Source organism: Coenobita brevimanus, chromosome 105 (genome assembly GCF_032717465.1).
Source record: "Coenobita brevimanus isolate Jiangsu-jjx chromosome 105, ASM3271746v2, whole genome shotgun sequence".
Classification (NCBI taxonomy): Eukaryota; Metazoa; Arthropoda; class Malacostraca; order Decapoda; family Coenobitidae; genus Coenobita; species Coenobita brevimanus.
The window spans coordinates 18,275,250-18,297,558 of NC_137058.1; the positions used below are offsets into that span (position 1 = coordinate 18,275,250).

The window sequence follows — 22,309 nt, forward strand, 5'->3', positions numbered from 1 at the left end:
GCAGAACTGCACATTCCAAGTTTATTGCAGAATTGCAGAAGCGGAAGATAAGGGTCAGAGGTTGCGGAATTGCAACTGCAGAGTTGAATTTTAGATTGCGATGCCCCACTCTGCACTTCGGTTACTTCAGCAAACTGACGTACTGACAAACCACGATTTACAAAACCCTTATAGGTGATATCCCGGATTACTGATAGAGGTAGAAATACCACCGTACCCTGCCTAACGATGGCTGAGTCCCGGTTTAACGGTGGGTCCTTATGTTTCATCCAGGAGCGATGGGCCAAAAGTTTGAATCACGCACATTCCCGTGGTCAGCTGAGCCCTCCCGCCTGCCAGGATGAACAGAAATGCTCACGCAGCCCCCCCACCCAGCGCTAACCCCACGCACACCCATATTGTTTTTCTCACACTGGCTGTCTCTCAGTGAAGAACTCTCTTGCACTCGCCTACCCCCCCTTCATGTTGTATCACCATCACGCAAACTGCTATCATAGTGTATTTTAACTGTGTCCCAGCAGCATCATGAGTAGAGCAGTGATATAAATCGTGTGTCGTGTGTGATTTTATATGAATTTTGGCCTAAACTGTTGTGATCATGTCTGGTAAGAGTGCTGCACATTGTGGGGCTAGTGGTGCCAGTGGTGGTAGTGGTGACCCTAGCTGGGGTGATAAGCGGCTTGCTAGTGTTGGTGTTGGTGATGTTCCCACGAAGCACGCTTGTAAAACTGTGTGTCTGGAAGTGAAGTTTGATATTCTTAAGCGCCATGACAAAGGCGAGGGCGTGAGTGCCATCACCTCGGCTCTTCACCTGGCCCAGTCGATTGTCTCCACCATCATCAAGAAGGAGCAGGCCATCAAGGCTGCTGCTGGGAAGGTTGCTATCTTCACTGCCTCCTGTCTCACCTGGCATAGAGAGACTGCAATGGAGGAGCTAGAGTGGATGCTCCGCATGTGGGTGGAGGACCAGAACGGGAGGAAGGTGCCCATGAGTCAGGCAATCATATGCACGAAGGCTGCCTCCCTGTGGGATGAATTAAAGGTGTGATGCAATCTTGATGCTAGTGAAACCTTTAAGGCTAGCCATGGATGGTTCTACTGGTTTAAGAGTCAGTCAAACCTCCACAACGTCAAGATGTCTGGTGAGGCAGCGAGTGCAGGTTCAGTGGTGGTGGCATTGTTCCCTGACAAACTTAAGCACATCATTGTGTAGGATGGCTGCAGTGTGAAACAGGTTTTGAATTTTGATGGGACTTGGCTCTTTTCGAAGAGAACATCCTCAAATGTATATCTTGCAACATGAAAAGTCTGCACCAGGGTTCAAGGCCTTGAAAAATGGGCTTATACTGCTGTTGGGGATAATGCCGAAGGTGACCTCAAGTCCATTCCTTGTCTACCACTCCAAAAACCGAGGGTTCTGGTGGGGTATGTTAAGGAGAATTTAGGGATGATTTGGAAGTCAGACAAGAAGGCCTGGCTGACTTCCGATATCTATTCATCCTATTTCCACTCCTACCTCTCTCGTGTGCTCAAAAAGTATTCCTCGAGGAACAACTTGGCAAACAGATTTTTTGTGGTGGTGGCGCACCTAGCCATCCTCCTGCGATGGAGAACTGGGCATGCAACATAGAGGTGGTGTTCCTGCCCTCCAGGATCAAGTCATTGTTGCAACCCATGGAGCAGGAGGTGCTTGTGACATTCAAGGCATACAGCTCTTCTCAACAGGGTGGAGTCAAAGGCTTTTCGTCTCATTAACTCTCCTCCTCTTTCTGGCTCCCTTCAACCTGTATCTCTCTTTGCCACACTGATGCATTTTTATCTCTTTTCTATCGCTACTTCAATGGTCACTACTCCCTCCACCTCAATGACGGGCGTGTAGCATTCGTCTAGCAGGAAGCTCTCATCCCTTTTCTGTTCAGCTCTCTAATGCAAGAGTTAACCGTTACTCCCAGTCCTTCATTTATGCAACAGGTCAACTCTGGAACTATCTCCCTCTGTCTGTATTTCCTGCTAGCTATGATCTCCAGTCTTTCAAACGCAGTGTGTCCAGGCATCTCGAAATGATCGGATCTTGAATTTGGCTCTCACTTGTATTTTGTTTTTTTCTTGGAAGGAATAGTTTGCGGGTTCGTGGTCCTTGGTGCCTTCTTCCTAACATAAAAAAATAAAAAAAACTACCTCCGCCACACTATGCAGCAGTTGGTGAGGGCATGTGACACTGACAACAGGATGATGGTGCAGTCCTTCTGGAAAGGATATAATAAACAAATCCCCATCGTGAACATCACGGCTGCATGAAGAGAAGTAAGCCAGGCCACCATGAATGGTGTGTGGTGCAAGCTGTGGCTGGAGTGTGTTCACTCCTTCACTGGCTTCCCCGAGGGCGTGTGACCACCGCTGGTAGAACAGGTGCATCAGGATATTGTGCAACTGTCACACGAGGTGGGCTTTAGCGAGGTTGAAGAACAGGTCATGGAAGAGGTTCTGGAATGCCACAGGGAGAAGCTTAGCAATGAGGAGCTCCTCAACATGGAGAATCAGTGGACACTCCAGGAGACAAAGGAGGAAGAGGTCGTCCCTGCGGTGCGAGCCCTCAATATGAAGATTCTGAAGGAGATGGTGACCTAGGTTGATGCAGTCATCATGCTTATGCTTACTCACGATTCTCTCCCAGGATGAAGCAGAGACACATCTGGTGGGCTGGAGGAGGGAATGAAGGAGCACAGGATGATGCTGGAGGAAAAGAGGAAGGCAACCAGGCAGACTACCACCATTGCCTTCTTCAAACAGGCCCCCACTATGCCAGTGAACCACAGAGGATCTCTCCAACTCTTGACCAGCAGATAAACACTGAGGTCCTTCTCCTGCCGAGAATGTGCTCGGCCTCTAGTGCTGGACCTCTCCTCAAGCCAATCCTTATCTCTTGCATCGCCTGAGTCTCCACTGCAGCACTCTACCATGCCATCGCTACCTTCCTCGTCCCAGCCTCAATCTCTGACACCACTTCGGCCACCACCTCTGTCTCCCTCGCCATAACATGAGCCACTGCTTCTGTCTCCCTCCTACCTCGTCAGCCATTGCAGCAGTCTCCCTCACCACCTCACCAATCATTACAGCTGTCTCCCTCAACACTTCGTCTGTCATCACATCACACCCCATCGCCAACTCGTGAGCCATCCCATTACACCCCATCACTGCCCCCAGAACCAGTACATCAGTCTCCCATTACCATCACCCCACCTAGACAGGCTCCCTCCTTCCTTCCCTCTGACCCTCCCCCAGAGCTGGGTTTTGTGGGCTTTAAGGAGGATGAGTGAGTGCTAGGGAGCATCACATGCCCCCTAGCCTGGGAGGGGGGGGATAGCAAGAATGACGACCAAGACTAGACATGGACTTACAAGAAGTAAATGATGAGAGGTGTTTGAGATTTTCTTACCTATTTTTAATGCTTTTCATATTTCATTTGTTGTTTTTAGTAAGTTATTTACAGGTATTAGGCTTAGGTTAGTTTCTTTTACAGTTGTTAGGCCATTTAGATGGCTTTAAACTTTTCTGTGGACTCATTTGGGTGGGTTTAGGACTTGGTTGGGGGGGAACCCAAGGCTCAAAAACACATCCCTATACCTTACATGTTAAATTGTCCCCAATTAACGATATCCCGCTCAGTGATGACTTTTTATTCAATCAATTGCATCAATAAACTGGAGGTGCCTGTACTTTAAATTATACTCTACGTGGGCCCTTCAAAAAGTTCACAGCCTTTCCCAACGAAACGTCTCAAGAGAAAAATTGTTTTTGCATTATTTCCTCAACATAGTCCCTCCTAAATTCAGTGTACTTGGTCCATCAACATTCAAGCAGTGGTGTCTTGTCACGGAAGGTGATCTCATCTTGAGCCTGTAAATACGCCTCAACAGCATGGATGACTTCATCGTCACCCCAGAAACAGTGACCATGCAGGTGGGATTTCAGTTTGGGAAAAAGGTAGAAGTCAGACAAAGCTAGTTTGGGTGAGTAAAGGACATGAGGCAACAGTTCAAAGCCACAATTGGCTGTGTTAGCCCTGCCACCTGCTTTGTTCTGGAGCAACAGCTTTCCAGCTCACAGTTTCCTCTCCATTTCTCTTTGGTGGCTTCTTTCAACACTCACAATTCTGATGCGTAATAGGCCCCATTATTGGTTTGACCTTTTTGCAATCATGAGAACTTCCTCGGTGTATCAAAACGCTGAGGCCATCACGTTGCCGATAGATGCCACGTGTTTGAATTTGGGGGGAGGTGGAAAACCATGGTGTTTCCATTGATTCTTTGGATACTTTGATTCAAGTTCAAAGTGGTAAACCCATGTATCATCCTGGGTTACAAATTTCCCAAAGAAATTGGCTGAATCGGCCAGAAAATGAGCAAAAAGTGTCTATGAAGGTCACAGTCTGGTCATCTTCTGGTCTGGTGTCAATATTCTGGGCACCCATTTCGCAGAGAGCTTGCTTATACCCAAGATGCCAGTCGAAACAGTGTGGACTCAGTCAACATTGATGATGTCGGTTACCTGTTCCACAGGGAAGTGTCTGTCATTCAAGACCATGTGGTGAATGGCCTCCATTTGGTCATCCATGGTCTATGATTCTGGACTTCCTGATCTTAGATCAAGTTTGGTGCTTTCCTTGCTCCGCTTGAAATCAACAACCCATTTCTTTATGGTGGAATATCAAGGAATGTCCTTATCAAGTGTGTTACCTATGTCATGGATTTCCTTTGGGGTCATATCGTTTTTTCTTTCTATCAGATACTTGATCACAGCACGGACTTTTCTTTTTCTTTTTTTCTCTTCCATTTTTGTGTTTTGCTCCAACTGAATTTCAAAGGGCCTCACCAGCAGATAAATAAAGACAGATGTGAGTTCTTGGATATAGTTATCTGAGTATTTATAGTGTACAAAAACACCCAACAGTTTTGGGTACTCCTTTTCCTTCTGGGCGAAGCTGAGAACATTTTGAAGGACCCACGAAATTTTGCAACCACCAAGTCTTCTTATGGCGCTCGGGAGAACTTTTAACATATTTCTGAGGGCACCAGTAATAGTTGCATTAGATCTCAAACGATACACTCGGTATAATGTTGCCTTTTACATCTCCTTCATGTACTTTCACACAGTCATTTTCTGCCCAGGAGAGACACCTCCCATGTAAGAGGGTGGAAGTAACCCATATCAGAAATTTAAAATGAAGTTGCAAGGGAGATGTTAATTTGAGTATTTGAACAGTTTACATTGAAACAGACTCGATCATGCATATTTGTAGAAATAACTGCAAGTGTTACTCCACTGATAAAATGGCAGTGCTATGAGAGACAAATTAACAAATTCATTTTCACATTTCGCAATCAGTTGATAAACAAGAAAACAAAATCCTAGACCAAGAATTGCATGCAGGTTCATGTATACATTTTCTCAACTGCTCTTTCTTAATTAAGAAAGGAGTATTACTATCATTATCATTGTTATGTTTCATCCGTCATATTTAGCCTCTTGCTGGATATGAATCAGTGGTGGACGACGTTCCAAAGTCCATGTTTCTTTTCATTGTGTTGTATTAGTTACTCGGCTGCTTACGCTAGAGGTCGTCTGTGCTGTGATGGCCACGTCCCAAAGTCAGCTAGGACAGGGAGTCAGTCCCTCACTCTTGCATATTTTTGTCACTTTTTTAAACAAGCTTGCAATACGCGGGTGGTACTGTTATTGTGTTTATAAAATATCAGTTGTCTCTGTAAACCACAGGAACGGACGCAGGGGTGTTGCCCAAGTTCCTCGGGCAACAACCTTCTTTCCTGATTAGCTCTCATTACAGTGGGAGTGATTTTTCATTCCAACTAAATTTTCTGTTTCATTCGCTAATGTTGCCCAGGCAATTTTATTTTAAATCTACTTTGTCGTGTGTGTGTGTGTGTGTGTGTGTGTGTGTGTGTGTGTGTTTCCAGGAAAAGTGGACCATAAATTAGCCTTGGATAGCGTATTCTAATGCAGCTGATGGTCTATCAATCTATGTCTATTGGCAGACGCCTTAATTCCGTAAGGTTTGGCTACAAACAAATCTCCTCCATGTCGCCCTGTCCTCCGCCATTTCATTGCCCTGCTCCCAACTAACTCTCTCCTCTCTCATATACGTCCCCATTCCATCCCTCCATCTCATCCTTGGCCTCCCCCTCCCTCTCCCCCCCTCCACCTCACTCAAATAAACTCTCCTCGTCAGTCTCTCACTCTCCATCCTCTCCACATGGCCAAACCACCTCAGTGTGTTTCTCCTAATGCTTCCTATCACGTTGACATCCACATCACAACACTCCTTCACTTCCTCATTCGTCAGTCTGTCTCTCCATGTGACTCGACATCCTCCTCTCAAAAAACTCATTTCCATTGCTCTCACTCTTGACTTGTGTTTCTCCATCAAGGTCCAAGTTTCACTTCCATACGTTAGAGTTGGTATCACAATACTGTCATGTAGTAGCTTTTTCACCTCCATGCTCACTTCCCTGTTTCGTATCACTGGTTTCAAGGAACCAACAGCCTTTCTTCCTTGTTGCACCCTTTCAAGCACTTCACCCTCTAAACTTCCATCCTTATTCATCACACTACCCAAGTACTTAAATGCACTCACATTTTCCATTTCCTCCTCATCCAACCTCACTGTACATTCACTGACTTCATTTCTTTCGAAGACAATAACTTTACTCTTCCTTACATTCACCTGTAGATTCCGTTTCTTACACACTCTGCCAACTCATCCACCATCCCTTGCAGCTCCCCTTCCTCTTCACTTAACAACAAAGTATCATGTGCAAACAAGAGTACAGGGAGTTTCCAAACACTGCCCTGTCTCACTAGGGCCGCTCCAACATCCTCTTCCCAACTTGTATCTCTTCTATAACCCCATCCATATGCAGATTGAGGTACGATGAAAATATGACACATCATTGATTCAATCCAACCTTCAAGTAGAAGAATTCACTCAGTTCACTATCCACACGCACTGCAGCCTTAGCACCCTCATACATACTCTTCACAGCATTCAACAACTTCCCATCTACTCCATAAATATATTCTTAATACTTTCCACAATCCTTGTCTATCCACCCTGTCATATGCTTTCTCCAAATCCATGAATACCGCATATAACTTGTTTCCCTTTTCTGGAAAGTTTTCTACTAAAGATTTAAGAATCTGATCTACACAACCTCTTCCCTTCCTAAAACCTACCTGATCTTCTCCGACTAATTCCTCTGTTATTTCCCTAACTCTGTCAATAAGTATCCAATCATATACTTTTGATATTACTCTAAGAAGGCAAATGCCCCTATGATTACCACACACTTCTTTTTCCCCTTTTCCTTTGTACAGGGGAGTAATTATACCTGACTTCCAGTCCTCTGAAACTCTACCTTCCTCCCAGGCCAAACTGCACATCTTCCACATCCATTCTACTACTATCTCTCCTCCATGCTTCAGCATTTCACCACACATTCCATCAAGTCCTGGGGCTTTCCCCATCTTAATTTTCTTCATTGCTTCCATAACTTCCATCCTACTGATTTTTTCCTCTCTTCTCACATCTCTCCTTCTCCCAGCCATGTCCCAGCCACTTATACTTGTTTTACCTTCATTTTCTATGTTCAACAATTCTTTAATGTCTTCTCTCCATCTACTCACTTTTCTCCCTTGTCCACTAGCAATCTACCATTTTTATCTTACACTCCCCAGCTAACTTCTTTAGCACCCTGTGTAACTCTCTTAACCTCTTTCCAGAACATTTTCTTACATTCCCTCCACTTTACATTCAAGTTCTTCCAAATTCCTCATCCACTCTCTTCTTACTCTCTTACTAATCTTTTCACCTCTCTTCTCCTCTCTACATATAACTCTCTTCCGTCTCATGACTTCTTCCACGCCCCTGTTTCTCATCTACTCACTACCTTCTTTCTTCTCGTGCCACTGCCTCTCTCACCTCTTCATTCCACCATGCTGTGCCCTGCACCCCCTTTCGTCTTCTCTTTACTCCGCACACCACCTCACATGCTGCACAGATTTCTTCTGTGAATATCTTGCACACACCTTCCACGCTCCCCATCTGTTCCAATCCATATTTACCCAATCGCTCCTCCACTTCCCTCTTATATTCTGCCCTTTTACCATCCTCTTCTAAATTCTCCACTCTTCTTGAGTGAACGACTTCCTCCTGTCCTTCCCTTCTTCCATTTCTCCATTTCATCTGAACTTTGATTCTGACCACCACTTGATGGTGGTCAGAGAGTCCTCCGCCCCAGCCTCTATATACGCTTGCATCCATTACACACCTTCTCATCCTTTCATCCACACACACATAATCAATCATTGTCTTCCATTCATTCAGTTCACCACCCACCCTTCTCATCACTCGCCACGTATATCTATGGATCATTTTGTGCCTGAAGAGGGTATTAGCTATCACCAACCCCCTCCCGGCACAAATGTCCACTAAAGCACTTCCATTCTCATCCATCTCTGCAGGCACACCCCACTCGCCAACTACTCCATCCACATTCACATTCCCTACTTTTCCATTCACATTTCCAATCAAAAACACTCATTTCTTTCAAACTTTTCCATGCACGCTTCCACATTTGCCCAGAACTCTTCTCTCACTTTGCTTGCACAACCTTGCATTGGCGCATACGTGCACACAATAGCCCACTTTTGTAGTCCACCTTTCAATTCCTTCCGTATCCAATGTTCCTTTTTTGCACGGCTCTCCCCGAGACAGAGAACAAGGAAACTTGGTGTATCCTCTTTGCTGCCCTAAACCATCGACAGCACCTTCAAGTCACCGCACTCCATTCAGCTGTGCTCACTGTAATTGATTTTTTCAAGAACCAATTTCATTCTATCGTATGTTTCTTTCAAGTTGACTGAATGACCGATAGGAATGGAGGCAAGTTTGTTGCTATTGTGCAATAGCACACACTTCAAACTTCTCTTCGAACTGTCAATAAAGAGCCTCCCTTCATCTGGCGCGTATTCACATCCCAGCTTCTCAATCAGCTCTTTAATATCATTACAATAAACAAAACCACTTTCCTTTGTGAAGTAATGCAGTAAATCTGCCTCTCGGTTGCGGTACTTGATGTTTGTTCAGGATGCCAACATGTTCTTATCCTTGCGCCTTGACCACAATATTTTCACAAATGACTCTGGCAGATTGAGATCCCTTGCCAAATCTTTCAGTTCATCCTTCGTGAATGGCCTCGTACTCTTGACATAGCTACTTGAGGCAATATAGCGCCAGACAGTTCAGGCACTGAACTTTCATCTGAACTTGCAACATCCAAAGCAGTGAAAGTAGGCACAGGGACTTCATCCGAGTGAGGAACAGGCTGCAACGGTGAAGGAAGATTGGGATACTCAGTGCAGGTTTTTTTCCTCGAGCTGAGACCAGACACATTGCCCATGCAAAAATAACAATCAGTCAGATGGTTTGGGGGTTCCCACCATACCATCAGAACACCAAAACTGAGACTCCTCCTCTGAGATTTTGTCCATTGCCTGAGGTTCTCAACACACGTCCTGTACACCTTGTAGGGGGGCCCATGGTTTCTCCTGGTCACCAAGAGGAACACCAGAGTAAGCACGATACACTTTGCAAATGAACAGGTTTTTACATTTTCTACAAAAAGCCATTGTCTTCTGCAACACAATCAGTATAGATGAAGCAGTAGCTTGCTCGACCAAATAGCACGGCACTGACACCACAGTCGTCCAACCGACAACTAACTCCTCCCTACCAGTTGTTCTGTAGACAACTAACCCCTTCCTACCGGGCATTCTGTAGACAACTATCCCCTTCCTACAAGGCATTCTGTCATCGGCTGCTGAATCATATCAGCCGCATGTACACGATAGCTAGTGGAATATTGGGGTCACAGCGTAATATGGCATTTTATATTCATCCACCTCGGCTTTATATTACAATGAGACCATTTCAATGACACCATTCAGCAATTGTGGGAAAATTTGACGTCAATCAATCAATCAATCATTTCCTGTGGCACCCTCGGGGATGCATAGGGCCTCAATGAACTCACACCACCACATCCTATCTTGTGCTAACTCCTCAAGATCTCCCCAACACTCATCTCCAGCTTCCCGTCTCATTGTCCTCACCCACGTCTCTTTTGGCCTTCCTCTACCTCTCCTACCAAGTGCCACCCACCCTGGTGTACCTCGTACTATTCCCTGTCTCCTATACACATGTCCTAGCCACTTCCATCGTGAGAACCTAACATATTCATCGACCGGCTGCACTCCCGTTATTTCTCTAATTCTACTATTTGGTATCCTTTCCCACCACTTAACTCCTAATATTCTTCTAAGTGCTTTGTTTTCAAATACCAAGAATTTATTTTCCATAGTCACTGTGCTGTACCAAGACTCGTGTCCATAAATTAAGATACTCCTAACCATTACCTTATAAAGTTTGATTTTTGTATGCACAGAAAAATTGTTATTATTCCATATATTTTTAAGCATTCCCATTGCCTGATTAGCCTTCTTTAACCTTTCCTCGAATTCAAAGTTCAAAGAACCATCCTTGGCTAAATAAGTACCTAAATATTTAAACCTATCAACTTGCTTTACAACCATACCACCAATTACACATTCCTGCGCATTTTCCATATTCATATTGATTATTTCAGTTTTTCCACAATTAATAACCAAACCCACCTTGCGACCTTCACTCACCAAACAGTCCAACACTCTCTGCATCTCTTCTGGCCCATCACAAATCAAAACTATATCATCTGCATAATCTAAATCCAAAAGTTTCCTGTTCTCTCCCCAAAGTATACCTGCACCGGTTTCTGTTCCAACGCGTTTCATAATGTAATCAATGACCAATATAAATAGTAAAGGCGATAGAACACCACCTTGAATTACTCCGGACTTGACTTCAAACGAATCACTCAGACAACCATCAACCATCACTTTAAAAAATGTGTCCTCATGCATGTTCATAATGACCCTCACAAACTCCTCTGGTATTCCATAATGTCTCAAGATCTTCCCCATACGTCCTAGCTGAAAATTGTTGGGATTTTCGAAATCACCATGCCAGATATACCTTTAATCAATATGGTTTTTGCCACGAAAGATCCACCATTGACATACTCAGTCTCCTGACTCTTACCATCCATCAATCAATTGACGAACACAGAAAAACTCATGCAGTAGCCCTCGTTATTTCTAAAGCTTTTGACAGAGTGTGGCACCATTCCCACCTGTCCAAACTCCCTTGCTATGAACTAACGTCTTTTGTTCCTCTGCTTTTCTCGTATCACAGCGACACAAAAATAAGAGTAAAAGTAGATGATGAATATTCTAGTTGCCATTCAATTAACACGGGCTTGCCACAGGGATCAGCTCTGGCGCCAACCATGTTCCTAGTACATATGAATGATCTCTTATCTGTCACCCACAATCCCATCCATTCATAGTAGACCAGTGTTTTATTATTATCATGTAAATGTATTTTTTAATAACAGAGCAGAAGAAGGAAAAACAAATGAATAAAAAAAAAATAATCCATACACCAGATTACTGGCATCCTCCATTCATAACATATTTGTAACAGTTGGACTTGAAAAGCTGCAGGTTGAAGTTTGGGGGGAAACAACTCGAAGGAAGCGAGTTCCAGAGAGATGCAGTTCAGGGAATAAAAGAATTCTGATAGAAGTTCTGCAGTATGGCTGTGTCGACATTCCAGTCATGAGTGCTACCAGATGCCCGTGTAGCAAGAGGGAAGGCATGGAGAGGTGGCACAATGGACACAACTTCGTCTGAGCATTTGCTATAAAAATATCTGTAAAATAATGCAAGGGGGGCAACATTCCTTCTTACGTGTAGGGGAGGTAGTTTATTTATAATAGCAATGTTATTAATAATTCCAACAGCTTTGTTTTGAATATTGTCTATTTGGTTTAGTACAACCTCTCCACATCTATTCCACAAGGGTGAACAATATTCAAGCTGAGAGCACACATGACTCTTATAAACTGTAGCTAACTGCTCATCAGTGAAGAAGTTACGGACTCTGTACAATTATCCAAGTTTCTTTGAGGCAGTTTTAGCAAGTGATGTAACATGAGAGGTCCACCTGAGGGCATTGCTAAGTGAGACACCGAGTTTTTCAATACTTTTGCAGATGGGAATATTAGTAGCACTGAAAGTAATACACGGATCTGGCAATATCAGTACATCAATCAATTGTATATATTTGGTTTTACTAGCATTGAATGAGACAAGGTTGTTTTGTCAAGATAAGTCTTGATTTAGGGAGATGGCTGTACTGAGTTGAGAGTTAGAGATATTTGACTCTGTAAATGGGTGTTTGAGTTTGAATGAACTGTGAAGTGTTGAGTCATCTGCATATGAATGGATGGGATTGTGGGTGACAGATAAGAGATCATTAATATGAATTAGGAATAGGGTTGGAGTCGAACTGATTCTTGTGGCACGCCGGTGTTAATTGCATGGAAACTGGAATATACATCAACTACTTTTACACTTATTTTTCTGTCGCTGGGATATGAGGAAAGCAGAGGAACAAAAGACGTTAGTTCATAGCAAGGGAGTTTGGACAGCAGGGAACAGTGCCACTCTCTGTCAAAAGCTTTAGAAATAACAAGGGCTACTGCATGAGTTTTTCTGTGTTGGTCAATTGATTGATGGATGGTATGAGTTAGGAGACTATGTCAATGGTGTATCTTTCGTGGCAAAAACTATATTGTCTGTCACTAAGTTGTATTCAAAATGTTTAACTGTGCTTATTAATTAGATTTTCAAATACTTTACCAAGAGAAGATGTGACAGCTATTGGTCTGTAATCAGAGGGGTCAGAGGAACTTCCTTTCTTTGGAACCGGGTGGATATTGGCTTCTTTCCATAAATTAGGGAATGAAGACGAATAGTCTGAATAATTTAGCTAGAACAGCATTAGCCCTTAGAAAACGGCTGACACCTTTTGTTTTTGTTTTTTTTTCCGACTAATTCTAGACTATTTTTCTTGCGTGAGGGAAACACTAATGATGTCCAGAGGCTAAATGTTTGATCAAGTCTAGCAACCCATAAACGACTGTTTGAATTTGATACAAACGACCAAACAGGCCACGATAAAATTCACATCGTCTAAGGGATAAGGAAGTAAGAAATTAATTTAATCGTATAAGTTTGGAAGGGTGTGTGAAAGGAGGAAATTGAAAGTAAATGAGAATAAGAGTAAAGTGATGAAGTGTAGGAGGTTGATAGATGGTAGGGGGATGAATATAGTTTTGAATGGTGAGTTGCTTGAGGAGGTAGATTGTTTTAAATATCTAGGGTCACATGTTGCTGTGGATGGAAGAATAGATGCAGAAGTGAAGTTAAGAATAAATGAAGTAGGAAAGGTGCTGGGAGGAATGAAAAAAGTGTTTAAATGTCGTTCGCTTAGAATGGATGTAAAGAGAAGGCTGTATGAGGGTGTTGTGGTACCGACTGCATTATATGGGGCTGAAACATGGAATATGGGTGCAGCAGAGAGGAAAAGTTTGAATGTAATGGAGATGAGGTGTCTGAGGAGTATGTGTGGAGTGACGCGTATGGATCGGGTGTGAAATGATGAAGTGCGAAGGAGAACTGGAGTTGTTCGGGAGATGGCTGGTAGAGTTGAGCAGAGGGTGTTGTGATGGTTTGGGCATATGGAGAGAATGGATAATGAGCGATTGGTGAAAAAGATAACTAGATCTGATGTGAGAGGTGTAAGGCTGAGAGGAAGACCACGAATAGGATGGATGGACAGTGTGAAGAGAGCACTGAATGCGAGAGGGATGCCTGTTGAGCAAGGAAGAGTGGCTGTGCATGACAGAAATAAATGGAGAGAAATTGTGAATGAATAAGTGATGACGCAGCCCTGAGGGGATATTCTCCTGCATTTTGGTCTGATCAGCTAGTCAGGTCAGGTGCGGGTAAGGGGATGGGTCTGTTATGATGTGGCAGGGGTAAACCAGTTCTGCTGTCGGGCCCTGCTGTGGATGTCACTGATTGCATTGCGCAGTTGACCCTTGTGTGGTGTGGTGCGGTGAGGATCTGTCCGTTCTCCCGTTTGGGGCTAAGATGCGAATAAATGTGTTTGAATGGATGAGTAAATGGGGAGTGTGTCGTCCTGTCTCGGCTACCTCCCTTTTCTTGGGGGAAGCAGCCTAGGTATATAGATAGATAGATAAGTTAATGTGAAGGTCGACTGCGAGGTAGAAGGACGTGAACTAAGAGGCAAGGAGAGAGACAGACAGACAGACAGACAGACAGACAGACAGACAGAAAGACAGACAACAGACAGACAGACAGACAGACAGAAAGAGAGAGAGAGAGAGAGAGAGAGAGACAGACAGACAGAGAGAGAGACAGAGACAGAGACAGACAGACAGAAAGAGAGAGAGAGAGAGAGAGAGAGAGAGAGAGAGAGAGAGAGAGAGAGAGAGAAAAGAAGGTGTCAGCAAGTGAAACATGAAAGGGCAAAGTCTAGTTTGGTGGTATGTATTTGGAAATCCATATAATTACATGCTACAGAAATGAAAGGTGATAAATAAACTGTTATGATAATAACAGTTTATTTTTCGCCTTTCATTTAACAAGGTATTAAACATAATAATCCTTATTATTTTGATGATGAAAAGGTACGGTCAGAGTTGCATTTTTACATTATTGATGTTACACTTATACAGGGTGACTGCAAAGAAACTAGCTATCTTAATTGTTAATAACTTTATTAATAATTGATCGATTGCAGTGAAAGAAGTTTTAATGAGGACAGTAGAATGGCAGAACTTGTATGCGGTGTTAAAATTCCACATAGGCACCAGTGTTAAAATTCTACATAGGCACCAGCATTGTCCACCAGTTTCTGTAATCATCTGGTAATAGCCTTGACTGACTTCAGCAGGAACTCAGGTGGTAGGTTGGTCAGAACCTGCCGAATGCGATCCTCCAGTTGATCCAGTTTTTGGATTGGTGCGGTAAACCTCTTCCTTCGCCCACCCGCACAGGAAAAAGTCACATGGCATGAGGTCAGGGCTCCTTGCTGGCCATTCATGTGGACCACGGTGACCCAGCCAACGTCCCGGAAATTGGATGTCGAGCCACTCACGGACAGTGCATGCAAAATGAAGAGAGGTACCATCTTGCATGAAGATGAGGTTGTTGACGTTGTCCCAGGTAGACACAGTAGGCCAGACATCATCTGGCAGCATGGTTAGGTAACGATCTGCTTTCATTGTGTCCCGAAGAAGGAATGGGCCCACAACCTGGCTGGATGTCATGCCGCACCACACTGTGACCTTGGAGCGATTCTGCATCTTTTCAACAGTGGCACCAGCATCCTCTCGTGCCCAGTAGTGACAATTGTGGTGGTTCACAAATCCTCCCATATGAAACACGGATTCGTCGCTCCAAATGATGTGAAACAACTGGGGCCAGTCTGCATAACGAGCAAGCATGATCTCCTCATACTTCATCCGACAATCACAGTCTTCCACCGATAGTTCCTGGCAAGAATGCAGCTTCCAAGGACGCCATTGTAACTCCTTCAAAACAGTTTGTACCGTGTGACGGGTTAGGCCACTTTCTTGAGCGGCCTGGCGTGTTGACTTCTGGGGACTTTGGACGAACATATCCTGCACCACTTGCACATTTTCCTCCAATTTGGATGTTGAAGGACGACCACTTTTGCGAGTATCTACCACAGATCCCGTAGTCATCAGCTTGGAATGGCAGTTCCTGATGGTCTTGGTATCCACTGAAGCACGAGGTCCGTAAACACCCCACTGTAAGTAGACATAGCTGAGGGGTGTAATTATACAGAGACGGTTATCTGGCCACCAATCTCGATAGCGTAGTTTTAGGTACTTGTAGAAAGATAGGGCACTTGATTATGAATCGTTAAGCTCAGCCAGAATAAAGTAGTGAGACGTAGTGACAACGAGGTGAGTTACAGCATTCTTGGGTTACAAAGGTTATTGCACAAAGTTATAAAAAGTAAGCTACAGTTTAGTGAAGCGTGATCCTAACGTCGGACCTTCTCACTAGCCCTTCTCTCCCTTTTCTCTCTCTAACCCCTTCTCACTGTATCTGACCCTCGTGTTAACGGGCCTTCTCTCCAACCCCTTCTTCTGATCTGAAGGGAATCTCTCTGACATTATATACAGTGTGGGAAGGATGTGTATGGTAAATTTCCTATCACGTGGACCATCTAGCTAGGGCTGGTTACTCCACGTGTTTGGATACGTCATGAAATTCTTGGTCGTCTGGCCTACGAGGAAGTTTGAGATACTTTGTATGGTTAACGATTCTTGATGGTCTGGGACAACAAACGTTGTTGATATACATTATGTGTATTCAAATTCCCGGTTCGTCTAAGCAAGGGGATGTGTTCTCTTACTATTCCTGGAGGACTGAGACATAACTACCTGTTCTACATATTGTTACCTATAGCTATATAGTTACATACAGTATTGTGTTATATTATGCCTACATATCGCTCGGTCACGTGAAACTGGCGTACCATCGACAGTAAATAATCATAACATATTAACACACATTATGAACACATTACAATGAACTTATAAGCTAATAAAGTGAAATACATAATATTGTAAAAGTAACATAATTGTATGAATATTGTATAATTGTAGTTGCATCGTCTTAATGGTATTGTAGTTGCATCATTTTAATGCAACTGTTACGCAAGTGTGACTGTAACATAACATTGTGTTACTGCAACTGTTGCCATAAAATTATAGTTACATTTTGTTAATGCAACTGTTACATAATCGCGTGGGCCATAAAACTGTGGTTACATATTGTAAATGCAACTGTTACATAATTGTGTTGGCCTTCAAACTGTAGTTACATTTTGTTAATGCAACTGTTACGTAACTGTGTTGGCCTTAAAATTGTAGTTACATTATGTTTATGCAACTGTTACATAATTGTGTTGGCCATAATTGTTGTTAAAGTTACGTAAAACTTACATCTTGTTAATCAGTGGCGTTCCGAGGGGGGGGGGCGCCATGCGGCCATGCCCCCCCTTTTGCAGTATATATATATATATATATATATATATATATATATATATATATATATATATATATATATATATATATATATATATATACCGAAGGTTCTCGATCTTCGATCGGTTTTGGGACGGAGAAAACCGATCGAAATGCGATTTATCGAAGTGCGGATTGATAAATGTATGGAAAAGAAATAAATGGGACCGGTGTGTCACCGATAAACCTACAACAACTTCTACGTATACACTTATACCCACCCAAAGTCTTAACACCCCTGATGGGGTCCCTCCTGTTGTTCTCAAGAACTGTGCTTCTGTGCTTACACCCTGCCTAGGCAAACTCTTTCGCCTTTGTCTGTCAACTTGTACCTTTCCTTCTTGCTGGAAGTTTGCTCTCATTCAGCCAGTCCCAAAGAAGGGTGACCACTCCCAACCCTCCAACTATCGTCCAATTGCTTTAACGTCCTGTATTTCAAAAGTTTTCGAGTCAATTCTTAATAGAAAAATTTTAAGGCATCTTTCCTATCACAACCTTCTTTCCGATCGTCAGTATGGGTTCCGTCAGGGACGCTCCACTGGCGATCTTCTCACCTACCTTTCAGACTCCTGGTCATCCTCCTTTCGGGACTTTGGCGAAAGCTTTGCCATTGCACTTGACATCTCAAAGGCTTTCGATCGAGTCTGGCATAAATCTTTAATTTCCAAACTGCCCTCCTATGGTTTCTATCCTTCTATCTGTGCCTTCATCGCTAGCTTCCTTTCTGGTCGTTCTATAGCCGCTGTTGTAGACGGCCATCGTTCTTCTCCTAGATCTATCAACAGTGGTGTTCCTCAGGGCTCTGTCCTATCACCAACTCTCTTCCTTTTATTCATCAATGATCTAAGCTGTACATCTAACCCTATCCACTCATACGCTGATGACTCCACCCTTCACCTTTCCATTCGGTTCCCGCAACGCCCATCTCAACAGTTACTTCAAGAAACAAGGGATGAGGCTATGGCACACCTAATGTCTGACATGGCTCGTATCGCTGACTGGGGTAAAAATAATTTGGTTGTCTTTAATGCATCTAAGACTCAGTTCTTACACCAATCAACCCGACAAAATCTTCCACAGGTATACCCATTAATGTTTAATAATATTCAGCTTAATCCTGCATCATCCTTGAACATGCTTGGGGTTTCATTTACTCGGGACTTATCTTGGAAAGATCATATTACATCTCTTGTAAAATCTGCTTCTAAGAGATTGGGTGTGCTAAGCCGACTCCGCTCTTTCTTTACCCCTGCACAAATGTTGACTCTATACAGAGGTTTTATCCGCCCCTGTGTGGAGTACAACTCTCATGTGTGGGGAGGCTCCCCACATACAGCTCTTCTCAATAGGGTGGAGTCAAAGGCTTTTCGTCTCATTAACTCTCCTCCTCTTACTGACTCCCTTCAACCTCTGTCTCTTCGCCGCACTGTTGCATCTTTATCTCTTTTCTATCGCTACTTTAATGGTCACTGCTCCTCTGAACTGTCTGCTTGCATTCCTCCACCTCTACGACGGGCGCGTAGCACCCGTCTGGCAGCAAACTCTCATCCCTTTTCTGTCCAACTCTCTAATGCAAGAGTTAACCGTTACTCCCAGTCTTTCATTTATGCAACAGGTCAACTCTGGAACTGTCTCCCTCTGTCTGTATTTCCTGCTGCCTATGATCTCCAGTCTTTCAAACGCAGTGTGTCCAGGCATCTCAAAATGATCGGATCTTGAATTTGGCTCTCTATTGTATTTTGTTTTTCTCTTGGAGGGAACTGTTACTGCGGGCCATGGCCTTTGGTTCCTTCTTCCTCGCATTAAAAAAAAAACAAAAAAAACAATTACTATTAGCAATAAAAGCAAGAAGTACAGGCTGCACGCACTTTAATGTAGAAAGAATGAGGCTCATGAGGTGAGTCTTGGGTTCCAAGACAATTCACCGTCATGTCAATTCGCCGTCAGACAGTTCGCCGTCAAAACATGGATGATTCCCCGTCCGGACAATTCGCTCCCTGGACGATTTCCCGTCATTCTATAAATATAGATATTATTAATTATTTAATACATTCATAACTATACTTCAGGGGGATCCATCAGAGTTTATGTTCAATAGCGTAGGCTTTGGATGTTACAGTGTTATCAGTTGCACCTTTAGTCAGTAATTAACTTGTTTCTTCCTCGCTGTAGTCGCCTTTGAATTATATTCTGGCATCACTCATAGCTGTCTTCATTAATGACAGCAAACTGTCTTGTTATTGTTATGATGGCGAATTGACTTGATGGAGAATTGTCCTGACCGGTTCCGAGGCGGTGGTTGAGTCACTGTTGCCAGCCACCACTGCCACCCTCGCTGCCATCACTCGCGCTCGCCCCAACCCCGCTTGAGTGAACTCCTGCTGCCTTATCCTTGTCCCAATCACCATGGCCACTGCTGTTGATGCTGTCACTGCCTCCATCATCACAAAAAATATTTCAAACGTTTGAATGAGGGCGAGCTTCACCAAGCGGCCGGTAGGTGGCATGACAGATGAACAGATGAGCTTCGACTTGCGCTCGCAACCCGGTTTGATGATCGAAGGGAGACTTTTGAAATTGAAGCACGAATTTTGGACGAGCAGGCGAGTCTGATCGAATTACGAAATCTTGAAGTAAGATTAATCGAAGCTCGAAAGCCTACTGTATATATATATATATATATATATATATATATATATAGTATATATATATATATATATATATATATATATATATATATATATATACTGTATATATATATATATATATATATATATATATATATATATATATATATATATATATATATATATATATATATATATATATATATATATATATACTGTATATATATATATATATATATATATATATATATATATATACTGTATATATATATATACTGTATATATATATATATATATATATATATATATATATATATATATATATATATATATATATATATATATATATATATATATATAGTATAAATTTATTAGTTTATTACAGTTGTAAAGTTGTTTGATCGAATTGTGAACATTTGAATTTTAATAGTACTGTATAAGGTTATTGGAGAGACTGAATCATAACTCAGTGGCATAGATTATTTAAAAATGACTTTAGAATAAATTATATTTATATCGTATATCCATTCCATATGGCCTCAAAATGATCATAAAATTGGCCAAAATGCAAAATTTTCTCAGGGCGGGGAAGGGGCTTTCAGCACCCCCCCACCCCCGAACCCCCAGCTGTACGGGCCTGCTGTGCTCGCCAAAGTCATGGGCTACACAGTTAAAAAGATTTTTAAAAAATAAGGCCCCTCCCTTTTCAACTTTCTGGGTATGCCACTGTTGTTAATGCAACTGTTACATAATTGTGTTGGCCATAAAATTGTAGTTACATATTGTTAATGCAACTGTTACAAAATTTTGTTGGCCATAATTGTAGTAATGCTATCGTTTGTAGTTACATAATTGTAGCAACTGTACTTGCAGTAATGCAAGGTAATGCAAGCGTTTGTAGTTACATAATTGTAGCAAGTGTAACTATTGTAGGAATCACAATTGTGGTCGTTGTAGCTATATAACTGACAAATTTGTATAAAATTAATACAATAATAGCAATACAGTCATCTTATGAATCAGCCATATTTGATGTACTTGTATATTTGAGACACCATAGGTATATTGGCTTAGTTATGTGAGACATCGTAGGTGTATGAGCTTAGTTATGTTGCACAGTTTGTTGGAGACACCATGGGTGTATTAACTTAGTTATGTTGCACAGTTTGTTTGAGACACCATTGGTGTATTAGCTTAGTTATGTTGCACAGTTTATTCGAGACACCATGGGTGTATTAACTTAGTTATGTTGCACAGTTTGTTGGAGACACCATGGGTGTACTGTATTGACTTAGTTATGTTGCACAGTTTGAATTAAGATGATATTATATGTAACCCATATTTTGTTATTTTATATAAAGTTATTTATACAATATTTACAATACCCTAAGTGTTCACTTAGTTTCACACATCACTTGACACTATGGTCCTCCAAAGGTTGTGAAGTCATCTTGACATGTTTGCTCATTTTTAATTTATCTTTAGATATTGGTAGGAAGTACTAAAGAGTGTGGTTGAGTATAGCACACTGTTGCTAGCTCCATTTTTGTTAGTCTTTTTCACTTGATTTTCCTTGTCACTGTAATATGAAGGATACATGTGTACTTATATATTAATTTTCTGGTCTTACTTGATTCTCATAAGTATGTATTATATTGTTATGAAGGGGGATTTGCCATTTAGGTAGTCTCGTACCTTAGAGACGTTTCTGGTACAGTAAGTTTCGGTACGAGTCGTCAGAGTTGCCAGTTTGTCTGGTGTTTGTAAGTGTAGTTATTTCGTAAGTTAAACATTTATTTTTATGCTCTTTCTTTATAATATTTTATTTAAGTAATTGCTTGTTAAATTACGTAATTTAAGTTCGTATGGTAAATGATTTAGAGTGTTATGTGAGAACTCTAGCATGTTTTGATGTCTCGTAGTTGGTAACTGTTGTTGCTAGGGGCTGATGCAAGACAGTATGTCCTAGAATATTGGAGAAGTTTCGAGAGTAATGCAAGCTTATATAAGTTTGGGGAAGAGACTAGTCAGTCAGTCAGTCAGTTTGGAGTTTAGTCGGGTTTCAGGTCAGTTTGTGTGAAGTGCAGTCGGTGTCAGTGAAGACTGTATATTTTTGGTACTTGTGAAAACAGTGGCAAACAGTGACGGGTTATTTAAGTTTGTATATCATTGGAACTTGAGAAGACAGTGAAGTGTATTAAGTGTAATTACTGTCAGTGAAGATTATTTTCAGTACTTGTGTAATAAATGAAGTGTTGGCAAGCATTAAGTGTAATAACTGTGAAGTGTTGTTAAACATTAAGTGTAACTGCAATCTATAAAGTGTGTATAGCTCCAGTGCTTGTGAGAACAGTGAAATTGAAAAGCATTAAGTGGAATTATTTGGAAAATAAAGACACTGAACTTTAAGGAGCCAGTGTTTATTTTTGCCTCAGCTGATCTTGTGTACTGCACACCTAAAGGCTGACCATAAGAAGAACAACTCATTGGGCAACGTCCTTCCTGTACTGTACTACT

General features: G+C 42.2%; 1 protein-coding gene across 1 annotated transcript; it reads left to right on the forward strand.

Moving 5' to 3' along the window:
- Positions 1-598: 598 nt before the first annotated feature.
- Positions 599-1,048, forward strand: LOC145416243 (putative CENPB DNA-binding domain-containing protein 1). Its single transcript, XM_080285246.1, has one exon. It carries the CDS (start codon positions 599-601, stop codon positions 1,046-1,048), a length of 450 nt encoding a protein of 149 aa, XP_080141372.1.
- The last annotated feature ends 21,261 nt before the right edge of the window (positions 1,049-22,309 follow it).